Below are 12,485 nucleotides of genomic sequence, written 5' to 3' on the forward strand. Positions count from 1 at the left end.
CAGGATCAGCTGCTGGAGGGCCCCGGGCAGCTGGTTGTCACACCCACGTTTTACCTTAAGGAAACAGAGGCTCAGAGGTGGGGTGTGACTTTCCCCCGGCCACACGGTGGTTTGGTGGCAGAGCCAGGACCCGGCACCTCGCAGACCCCTGAGGGAGGGAGTGGGCTGGCGGGCTTCCCGCCGGCTCACCCGCCCCTGGGGCCTGTGCTCTCACACAGTTTTGGCATTCAGCATGACGGAAGCGGCAATGACTGTGAGCCCGTTGGGAAACGGCCTTTCATCATGTCTCCACAGCTCCTGTACGACGCTGCGCCTCTCACCTGGTCCCGCTGCAGCCGCGAGTACATCACCAGGTTCCTCGAGTAAGTCTCTCCCAGCCCCGGGCCTCGTCGAGCCGCTCAGGTCGAGGTCTGCCGGGGCAGCACCTTGAAGGATGCGCGGGAGTCCACAGAAGTATAGCGGGGAGAGGAGTGGGGTGTTCCTGGTACAGGAGGCATTGGTAAAGGCATGAGGACGCGAGGAGCGCAGGGTGGTTTTCAGAGCACTGCAGGATGTTAAGTGAGGCTACAGGAGCCAAAGCAGGGCAGGAAAGGAAGGTGGAGGAGGTGCAGAGCTGGCCGTGTGGCCGGTGGGGGCCAGTGAAAAGCGGGAAAGAAAGTGCCCTTGAAGGCACTGAAATACATGGCTTTACCTTTCTATTGTGTTCTCTTAATTTGCTGCTGCTAAGTCGCTTCAGTCGTGTCTGACTCTGTGCGACGCTATGGTATTTCAAATTTTACTATTTAATGTTTTAAGTAAAGACAAAACATTTAAATGATTAGTGCAAGTTTTTTTTTATTGAGATAAAGTTGATGTGCCATATTATATATTTTCAGATGTACAACCGTGATTTACCGTTTTTAAAGGTTATATTCCATTTATAGTTATAAAATGTTGGCTGTATTTCCTATGCTGTACTATATATCCTGGAGGGCATGGCAGCCCACTCCAGTATTCTTGCCTGGAGACTCCCATAGACTGAGGAGCCTGGTGGGCTACAATCCAGAGGGTCACAAAGAGTTGGACACAACTGAAAGCACCTTAACATGCATGCACACGCACAATATATCCTTGTAATTTTATGCATCATAGCTTGTACTTCTTAATCCCCTGTCCCTAACTTGCCCCTCCTCCCTTCCCTCTTCTCACTGGTAACCACTAGTTTATTCTCTCATCTGATTCTTTTTTTGTTGTAATCATTATTTGTTTTATTTTTTAGATTCCATATGTGAGTGATATCATACAGTATTTGTCTTTCTCCATCTGACATTTCTCTAAGCATAAAATCTTTAAGTCCATCCATGTTGTTGCAAATGGCAAAATTTCATGCCTTTTGTGGCTGAGCAGTATTCCGTTATCTGCTACATATTCTTTATCCATTCATCTGTTCGTGGACAGTTTGTTTCCATATCTTTGCTGTTATAAGTGGGGCTGCTATGAACACTGATGTGCATGTATCTTTTCAAATTAGTGTTTTCATTTTTTTCCCCGTATATACCCGGAGTAGAATTGCTGGGTCACGCGGTAGTTCTGTTTTTCACTTTTTGAGCCATACTGCTTTCCACACTGGCTGCACCAATTTACAGTCCTGCCAACAGTGCACAAGGGTCCTCTTTTCTCCATATCTTTGCCAACGTTTGTTATTTGTGTTCTCTCTGATGATAGACCTTGTGAGGTGTGAGGTGATGCCTTGTTTTGGTTTTAATTTCTCTGATGATTAATGATGTTAAACCTTTTTTCATGTGTCTTCTTTGGAAAAATATATATTCAGGTCTTCTGCACATATTTTTAATCTGGTTGTTTTTTTTTTGACATTGACTGGTATAAACTGTTAACATATTTTCAATATTAACTCCTTCTCAGTCATGTCTTACAAATATTTTCTCCCATCCAAAGGTTGTCTTTTCATTTTGTTGATAGTTTCTTTCACTGAGTGAAAGCTTTTAAGTTTAATTAGGTCTCGTTTGTTTATTTTTATTTACTTTGCTTTAGGAGACAGATCCAAAAAAATTATTGCTACAATTTATGTCAAAGGGTGTTCTGCTTATGTTTTCTTCTGGGAGTTTTATGGTTTCCCGTACTACATTTAGGTCCTTAATCCATTTTGAGTTTATTTTTTGTACATGGCTTGAGACAGATGTTCTAATTTCATTCTTTTACATGTAGCTATCCAGTTTTCCCAGTACCATTTACTGAAGTGACTGTTTTTCTATTGTATATTCTTGATTCCTTTATTGAAATTAATTGACCATAGGTGTGTGGCTTTATTTCTGGGCTCTCTGTTCTGTTGATCTGTATGTCTGTTTTTGTGCCAGTATCATACTGTTTTTTAAAAAATTTTATTAAAGTATAATTGATTTATGTGTTTAATTTCTGATATATAGCACAGTGAATCAGTTATACATATATATATATTCTTTTTCTTTCTTGGGTTTCTCTTACCTTGGGTGTGGGGTATCTCTTCACGGCTGCTCCAGCAAAGCGCAGCCATTGCTCCTTACCTTGGACAAGGGGTATCTCCTCACCGCTGCTCTTCCTGACTTTCAACATGGGATAGCTTCTCTAGGCCATCCTGTGCCCACACAGCATCAGAGGGCAGACACACTGAAACCATACTCACAGAAAACTAGTCAATCTAATCACACTAGGACCACAGCCTTCTCTAACTCAATGAAACTAAGCCATGCCCGTGGGGCAACCCAAGATGGGCGGGTCATGGTGGAGAGATCTGACAGAATGTGGTCCACTGGAGAAGGGAATGGCAAACCACTTCAGTATTCTTAGCTTGAGAACCCCATGAACAGTATGAAAAGGCAAAATGATAGGATACTGAAAGAGAAACTCCCCAGGTCAGTAGGTACCCAATATGCTACTGGAGATCAGTGGGGAAATAACTCCAGAAAGAATGAAGGGATGGAGCCAAAGCAAAAACAATACCCAGCTGTGGATGTGACTGGTGATAGAAGCAAGGTCCAATCCTGTAAAGAGCAATATTGCGTAGGAACCTGGAATGTCAGGTCCATGAATCAAGGCAAATTGGAAGTGGTCAAACAAGAGATGGCAAGAGTGAGTGTAGACATTCTAGGAATCAGCGAACTAAAATGGACTGGAATGGGTGAATTTAACTCAGATGACCATTATATCTACTACTGTGGGCAGGAATCCCTCAGAAGAAATGGAGTAGCCATCATGGTCAACAAAAGAGTCTGATATGCAGTACTTGGATGCCATCTCAAAAATGACAGAATGATCTCTGTTCGTTTCCAAGGCAAACCATTCACAGTAATCCAAGTCTATGCCCCAACCAGTAATACTGAAGAAGCTGAAGTTGAACGGTTCTATGAAGACCTACAAGACCTTTTAGACCTAACACCCAAAAAAGACGTCCTTTTCATTATAGGGGACTGGAATGCAAAAGTAGGAAGTCAAGAAACACCTGGAGTAACAGGCAAATTTGGCCTTGGAATACGGAATGAAGCAGGGCAAAGACTAATAGAGTTTTGCCAAGAAAATGCACTGGTCATAAAAAACACCCTCTTCCAACAACACAAGAGAAGACTCTACACATGGACATCACCAGATGGTCAACACCGAAATCAGATTGATTATATTCTTTGCAGCCAAAGATGGAGAAGCTCTATACAGTCAGCAAAAACAAGACCAGGAGCTGACTGTGGCTCAGATCATGAACTCCTTATTGCCAAATTCAGACTTAAATTGAAGAAAGTAGGGAAAACCACTAGACCATTCAGGTATGACCTAAATCAAATCCCTTATGATTATACAGTGGAAGTGAGAAATAGATTTAAGGGACTAGATCTGATAGATAGAGTGCCTGATGAACTATGGAATGAGGTTCATGACATTGTACAGGAGACAGGGATCAAGACCATCCCCATGGAAAAGAAATGCAAAAAAGCAAAATGGCCGTCTGGGGAGGCCTTACAAATAGCTGTGAAAAGAACAGGAGCAAAAAGCAATGGAGAAAAGGAAAGATATAAACATCTGAATGCAGAGTTCCAAAGAATAGCGAGAAGAGATAAGAAAGCCTTCCTCAGCGATCAGTGCAAAGAAATAGAGGAAAACAACAGAATGGGGAAGACTAGAGATCTCTTCAAGAAAATCAGAGATACCAAAGGAACATTTCATGCAAAGATGGGCTCGATAAAGGACAGAAATGGTATGGACCTAACAGAAGCAGAAGATATTAAGAAGAGGTGGCAAGAATACACAGAAGAACTGTACAAAAAAGATCTTCATGACCCAGATAATCACGATGGTGTGATCACTGACCTAGAGCCAGACATCCTGGAATGTGAAGTCAAGTGGGCCTTAGAAAGCATCACTATGAACAAAGCTAGTGGAGGTGATGAATTCCAGTTGAGCTATTTCAAATCCTGAAAGATGATGCTGTGGAAGTGCTGCACTCAATATGCCAGCAAATGTGGAAAACTCAGCAGTGGCCACAGGACTGGAAAAGGTCAGTTTTCATTCCAATCCCAAAGAAAGGCAATGCCAAAGAATGCTCAAACTACCGCACAATTGCACTCATCTCACATGCTAGTAAAGTAATGCTCAAAATTCTCCAAGCCAGGCTTCAGCAATATGTGAACCGTGAACTTCCTGGTGTTCAAGCTGGTTTTAGAAAAGGCAGAGGAACCAGAGATCAAATTGCCAACATCCTCTGGATCATCAAAAAAGCAAGAGAGTTCCAGAAAAGCATCTATTTCTGCTTTATTGACTATGCCAAAGCCTTTGACTGTATGGATCACAATCAACTGTGGAAAATTCTGAAAGAGATGGGAATACCAGACCACCTGATCTGCCTCTTGAGAAATTTGTATGCAGGTCAGGAAGCAACAGTTAGAACTGGACATGGAACAACAGACTGGTTCCAAATAGGAAAAGGAGTACGTCAAGGCTGTATATTGTCACCCTGTTTATTTAACTTCTATGCAGAGTACATCATGAGAAATGCTGGACTGGAAGAAACACAAGCTTGCATCAAGATTGCCAGGAGAAATATCAATAACTTCAGATATGCAGATGACACAACCCTTATGGCAGAAAGTGAAGAGGAAGTCAAAAGCCTCTTGATGAAGGTGAAAGAGGAGAGTGAAAAAGTTGGCTTAAAGCTCAACATTCAGAAAACGAAGATCATGGCATCCGGTCCCATCACTTCATGGGAAATAGATGGGGAAACAGTGTCAGACTTTATTTTTCTGGGCTCCAAAATCACTGCAGATGGTGACTGCAGCCATGAAATTAAAAGACGCTTACTCTTTGGAAGGAAAGTTATGACCAACCTAGATAGCATATTCAAAAGCAGAGACATTACTTTGCCAACAAAGGTTCGTCTAGTCAAGGCTATGGTTTTTCCAGTGGTCATGTATGGATGTGAGAGTTGGACTGTGAAGAAAGCTGAGCACTGAAGAATTGATGCTTTTGAACTGTGGTGTTGGAGAAGACTCTTGAGAGTCCCTTGGACTGCAAGGAGATCCAACCAGTCCATTCTGAAGGAAATGAGTCCTGGGATTTCTTTGGAAGGAATGATGCTAAAGCTGAAACTCCAGTACTTTGGCCACCTCATGCGAAGAGTTGGCTCATTGGAAAAGACTCTGATGCTGGGAGGGATTGGGGGCAAGAGGAGAAGGGGACGACAGAGGATGAGATGGCTGGATGGCATCACTGACTCGATGGACGTGAGTCTGAGTGAACTCTGGGAGTTGGTGATGGACAGGGAGGCCTGGTGTGCTGCGATTCATGGGGTCGCAAAGAGTTGGACACGACTGAGCGACTGATCTGATCTGATCTGATATTCTTTTTCATATTCTCTTCCATTATGGTTTATCAGAGGGTATTGAATATAGTTCCTTGGCCTATGTGGTGGGACCTTGTTGTTTATCCATCCCGTATATATGATAGTTTGTATCTGCCTGTCTCAAACTCCCAGTCTTTTCTCCCCCATGTCCCCTCCCCTCTAACCATAAATCTGTTATCTCTGTCTGTGAGTCTGTTTCTGTAGATATGTTCAGTTGTGTTGTATTTTAGATTCCACATACAAATGATATCATATGGCATTTATCTTTCTCTTTCTGAATTACTAGTGTAATAATCTGTAGGTATATCTATGTTGCTGCAAATGGCATTATTTCATTCATTTGTTTAATTTTGCTTTTGTTTCCATTGCTTTGGAGACTGACATAAGAAGACATTGGTAATGGTTTTGCCTGTGTTCTCTTCTAGGAGTTTAATGGTGTCATCTCTTATATTTCAGTCTTTAAGCTATTTTGAGTTTATTTTTGTGTATGGTGACAGGGTGTGTTCTCACGTCATTGATTTGTGTGTGGTTGTCCAACTTTCCCATCAGCACTTGCTGAAGAGACTATCTTTCCTCCATTGTATATTCTTGCCTCCTTTGTCAAAGATTAATTGGCCATGGGTGTGTGGCTTTATTTCTGGGCTCTCTATTCTCTTCTGTTGATCCATTCTCTTCTGTGCCAATACCATGCTGTTTTGATTACTGTAGCTTTGTCGTATTATTCAAAGCCTGGGAAGGTTATACCTCCAGCTTTGTTCTTTTTACTCAGAATTGCTTTGGTAATTGAGTCTTTCATGGTTCCATATAAATTTTAGGATTTTTTGTTCTAGTTCTGTGAGGAATGTCATGAGTAATTTGATAAGTATCACATTACATCTATAGATTGCTTTGGGTAGTAGAGTGGCCATTTTATTATTTTTTTTTTAATTTTATTTTATTTTTAAACTTTACATAATTGTATTAGTTTTGCCAAATATCAAAATGAATCCGCCACAGGTATACATGTGTTCCCCATCCTGAACCCTCCTCCCTCCTCCCTCCCCATACCATCCCTCTGGGTCATCCCAGTGCACCAGCCCCAAGCATCCAGTATCGTGCATTGAACCTGGACTGGCAACTCGTTTCATACATGATATTTTACATGTTTCAATGCCATTCTCCCAAATCTTCCCACCCTCTCCCTCTCCCACAGAGTCCATAAGACTGTTCTATACATCAGTGTCTCTTTTGCTGTCTCGTACACAGGGTTATTGTTACCATCTTTCTAAATGCCATATATATGCGTTCGTATACTGTATTGGTGTTTTTCTTTCTGGCTTACTTCACTCCGTATAATAGGCTCCAGTTTCATCCACCTCATTAGAACTGATTCAAATGTATTCTTTTTAATGGCTGAGTAATACTCCATTGTGTATATGTACTATAGCTTTCTTATCCATTCATCTGCTGATGGGCATCTAGGTTGCTTCCATGTCCTGGCTATTATAAACAGTGCTGCAATGAACATTGGGGTACACGTGTCTCTTTCCCTTCTGGTTTCCTCAGTGTGTATGCCCAGCAGTGGGATTGCTGGATCATAAGGCAGTTCTATTTCCAGTTTTTTAAGGAATCTCCACACTGTTCTCCATAGTGGCTGTACTAGTTTGCATTCCCACCAACAGTGGAAGAGGGTTCCCTTTTCTCCACACCCTCTCCAGCATTTATTACTTGTAGACTTTTGGATCACAGCCATTCTGACTGGTGTGAAATGGTACCTCATAGTGGTTTTGATTTGCATTTCTCTAATAATGAGTGATGTTGAGCATCTTTTCATGTGTTTGTTAGCCATCTGTATGTCTTCTTTGGAGAAATGTCTATTTAGTTCTTTGGCCCATTTTTTGATTGGGTCATTTATTTTTCTGGAGTTGAGCTGTAGGAGTTGCTTGTATATTCTCGAGATTAGTTGTTTGTCAGTTGCTTCATTTGCTATTATCTTCTCCCATTCTGAAGGCTGTCTTTTCACCTTGCTAATAGTTTCCTTTGATGTGCAGAAGCTTTTAAGGTTAATTAGGTCCCATTTGTTTATTTTTGCTTTTATTTCCAATATTCTGGGAGGTGGGTCATAGAGGATCCTGCTGTGATGTATGTCAGAGAGTGTTTTGCCTATGTTCTCCTCTAGGAGTTTTATAGTTTCTGGTCTTACATTGAGATCTTTAATCCATTTTGAGTTTATTTTTGTGTATGGTGTTAGAAAATGTTCTAGTTGCATTCTTTTACAAGTGGTTGACCAGATTTCCCAGCACCACTTTTTAAAGAGATTGTCTTTAATCCATTGTATATTCTTGCCTCCTTTGTCAAAGATAAGGTGTCCATATGTGCGTGGATTTATCTCTGGGCTTTCTATTTTGTTCCATTGATCTATATTTCTGTCTTTGTGCCAGTACCATACTGTCTTGATAACTGTGGCTTTGTAGTAGAGCCTGAAGTCAGGCAGGTTGATTCCTCCAGTTCCATTCTTCTTTCTCAAGATCGCTTTGGCTATTCGAGGTTTTTTGTATTTCCATACAAATTGTGAAATTATTTGTTCTAGCTCTGTGAAGAATACTGTTGGTAGCTTGATAGGGATTGCATTGAATCTATAAATTGCTTTGGGTAGTATATAGAGTGGCCATTTTAATGGTATTCTTCCAATCCAAGAGCTTGGGCTATCTTTCCATTTCTATGAATCATCTTCAATTTCCTTTACGAATGTGTTTTAGTTTTCAGCATTTAAGTCTTTTCACATTCTTGGTGAGATTTATTCCTAAGTATTGATTTTTTAAAATATGATTTTAAAAGAAATTTTTGTTTATATTCTTTTTCTAATATTTCATTGTTAGTGTAAAGAAGTGCAAACAATTTCCATTGTTTTCCATACTTTTGTATCCTGCTACCTTGCCAAATTTGTTTATCAGTTCTCATATTTTTTGTGTGGATTTTCTGTATATACTATCATGTCATCTGCAGATGATAACAATTTTACCTCTTCCTTCTGAATTTGAATACCTTTTATTTCTTTTTCTTATCTGATTCCTGCAGCTGGATTTCCAATACTATATTGAATAGAAGTGATAAGAGTGGGTATACTTGTCTTGTTCCAGATTTTCATGGGAAGACTTTCAGCTTTTCAATGTTGAATATTATATTGGCTGTGGGTTTGTCATAAATATTAATAGTTTTATTATGTTGAGATATGTTCCGTCTATACCCACTTTTGTAAGGACTTGTATCGTGAGTGGATGTTGAATTTTATAAAATGCTTTTTTTGCATCTATTATGGTGATCATGTGGTTTTTGCCCTCTGTTGATGTGTGTGTCACATTGATTTGCATGTGCTGAACTATCCTTGTGACCCTGGGATGAATCCAACTTGACATTGGTGCATGATGTTTTTTTTATGTGTTGTTGGTTTTGGTTTGCTAATATTTTCTTGAGAATTTTTGCATCTAATATTCATCAAAAATATTGACCTGTAATTTTCTTTTTTGGTATTGTCTTTGGTTTTGGTATTGGGTTGATGGTGGCTTCATAGAATGTCTTTGGGAGTTTTCCTTCCTCTTCAGTCTTTTGGAAGAGTTTGAGAAGGATTGGCATAAGTTTTTCTTTGTATGTTTGGTAGAATTCACCTGTGAAGCCATCTGGTCCTGTGCCCTTGTTTGTAGGGAGTTGTTGTTGTTTTTATAGATTACAAGTGCTATTTCACTTCTAGTGATCAGTCTATTCTGTTTCTTTTTGATTCAGCTTTGGTGGGCTGAGTTCTTCTAGAAAGTTGTCCGTTTCTTATAAGTTGTAGACTTTGTTGGCATATAATTGCTCATACTTCTGTAGTATTGATTGTGATTTCTCCCCTTTCATTTATTTTGTTTCTGTCATCTGTCTTCTTGGTGAGCATGGCCAGAGGTTTGTTAATTTTGTTTACCCTTTCAAAGAAGCAGCTCTTGGTTTCATTGATTTTTTTCCCCTGCTTTTAAAAAAAACTTAATTTTCTCTCTGACATTTATTAGTTCCTTCCTTCTGCTGGCTTTAGGTTTTGTTTGCTCTTTTTCTAATTCTTTTAGATGATGAGTTACGTTGTTTACTTGAGATTTGTCTTGTTTCTTTAAAAAGGCCTTTATCACTATGAACTTCCCTCTAAGAACTGTTTTTTGCTGCATCTCATAGATTTATTATGGTTGTGTTTTCATTGTCATTTGCCTCAAGGTTTTACATTTCCTTTTGATTTCATTGTTGACGTACTGGTTTTTTCAGTTCAGTTCAGTTCAGTTGCTCAGTTGTGTCCAACTCTTTGCGACCCCATGAATCGCAGCACTCCAGGCCTCCCTGTCCATCACCAACTCCCAGAGTTCACTGAGACTCATGTCCATCGAGTCAGTGATGCCATCCAGCCATCTCATCCTCTGTCGTCCCCTTCTCCTCTTGCCCCCAATCCCTCCCAGTATCAGAGTCTTTTCCAATGAGTCAGCTCTTCGCATGAGGTGGCCAAAGTGTTGGAGTTTCAGCTTTAGCATCATTCCTTCCAAAGAAATCCCAGGGCTGATCTCCTTGCAGTCCAAGGGACTCGCAAGAGTCTTCTCCAACACCACAGTTCAAAAGCATCAATTCTTCGGTGCTCAGCTTTCTTCACAGTCCAACTCTCACATCCATACATGACCACTGGAAAAACCATAGCCTTGACTAGACGGACCTTTGTTGGCAAAGTAATGTCTCTGCTTTTGAATATGCTATCTAGGTTGGTCATAACTTTTCTTCCAAGGAGTAAGCATCTTTTAATTTCATGGCTGCAATCACCATCTGCAGTGATTTTGGAGCCCAGAAAAATAAAGTCTGACACTGTTTCCACTGTTTCCCCATCTATTTCCCATGAAGTGATAGGACCAGATGCCATGATCTTTGTTTTCTGAATGTTGAGCTTTAAGCCAACTTTTTCACTCTCCTCTTTCACCTTCATCAAGAGGCTCTTCAGTTCCTCTTCACTTTCTGCCATAAGGGTTGTGTCATCTGCATATCTGAGGTTATTGATATTTCTCCTGGCAATCTTGATGCAAGCTTGTGCTTCTTCCAGCCCAGATACTCTGCATATAAGTTAAATAAGCAAGGTGACAATATATAGCCTTGACATACTCCTTTCCCTATTTGGAACCAGTCTGTTGTTCCATGTCCAGTTCTAACTGTTGCTTCCTGACCTGCATACAAATTTCTCAAGAGGCAGGTCAGGTGGTCTGGTATTCCCATCTCTTTCAGAATTTTCCACAGTTGTTGTGATCCACACAGTCAAAGGCTTTGGCATAGTCAATAAAGCAGAAATAGATGTTTTTCTAGAACTCTTGCTTTTTCCATGATCCAGCAAATGTTGGCAATTTGATCTCTGGTTCCTCTGCCTTTTCTAAAACCAGCTTGAACATCTTGAAGTTCACGGTTCACGTATTGCTGAAGCCTGGCTTGGAGAATTTTGAGCATTACTTTACTAGCATGTGAGATGAGTGCAATTGTGCGGTAGTTTGAGCATTCTTTGGCATTGCCTTTCTTTGGGATTGGAATGAAAACTGACCTTTTCCAGTCCTGTGGCCACTGCTGAGTTTTCCACATTTGCTGGCATATTGAGTGCAGCACTTTCACAGCATCATCTTTCAGGATTTGAAATAGCTCAACTGGAATTCCATCACCTCCACTAGCTTTGTTCATAGTGATGCTTTCTAAGGCCCACTTGACTTCACATTCCAGGATGTCTGGCTCTAGGTCAGTGATCACACCATCGTGATTATCTGGGTCATGAAGATCTTTTTTGTACAGTTCTTCTGTGTATTCTTGCCACCTCTTCTTAATATCTTCTGCTTCTGTTAGGTCCATACCATTTCTGTCCTTTATCGAGCCCATCTTTGCATGAAATGTTCCCTTAGTATCTCTGATTTTCTTGAAGAGATCTCTAGTCTTTCCCATTCTATTGTTTTCCTCTATTTCTTTGCATTGATCTCTGAAGAAGGCTTTCTTATCTCTTTGGAACTCTGTATTCAGATGCTTATATCTTTCCTTTTCTCCTTTGCTTTTCACTTCTCTTCTTTTCACAGCTATTTGTAAGGCCTCCCCAGACAGCCATTTTGCTTTTTTGCATTTCTTTTCCATGGGGATGGTCTTGATCCCTGTCTCCTGTACAATGTCATGAACCTCAGTCCATAGTTCATCAGGCACTCTATCTATCAGATCTAGTCCCTTAAATCTATTTCTCACTTCCACTGTATAATCATAAGGGATTTGATTTAGGTCATACTTGAATGGTCTAGTGGTTTTCCCTACTTTCTTCAATTTAAGTCTGAATTTGGCAATAAGGAGTTCCTATGCAATATTGCTCTTTACAGCATCGGACCTTGCTTCTATCACCAGTCACATCCACAATTGGGTATTGTTTTTGCTTGAGCTCCATCTGAGCCACAGTCAGCTCCTGGTCTTGTTTTTGCTGACTGTATAGAGCTTCTCCATCTTTGGCTGCAAAGAATATAATCAGTCTGATTTCAGTGTTGACCATCTGGTGATGTCCATGTTTAGAGTCTTCTCTTGTGTTGTTGGAAGAGGGTGTTTGTTATGACCAGTGTGTTCTCTTGGCAAAATTCTA

The 12,485-nt window shown here is 40.5% G+C and overlaps 1 protein-coding gene across 1 annotated transcript in view; it reads left to right on the forward strand.

Moving 5' to 3' along the window:
* ADAMTS7 (ADAM metallopeptidase with thrombospondin type 1 motif 7) overlaps positions 1 to 12,485 on the forward strand; it is a 64,465-nt gene that overhangs the window by 21,594 nt on the left and 30,386 nt on the right. Inside the window, exon 9 of the mRNA XM_055556011.1 lies at positions 219 to 362. Coding sequence (XP_055411986.1) covers positions 219 to 362 — 144 coding nt within the window. The remainder of the gene's footprint in view (positions 1 to 218; positions 363 to 12,485) is intronic.

Source organism: Bubalus kerabau, chromosome 19, assembly GCF_029407905.1.
Source record: "Bubalus kerabau isolate K-KA32 ecotype Philippines breed swamp buffalo chromosome 19, PCC_UOA_SB_1v2, whole genome shotgun sequence".
Classification (NCBI taxonomy): Eukaryota; Metazoa; Chordata; class Mammalia; order Artiodactyla; family Bovidae; genus Bubalus; species Bubalus kerabau.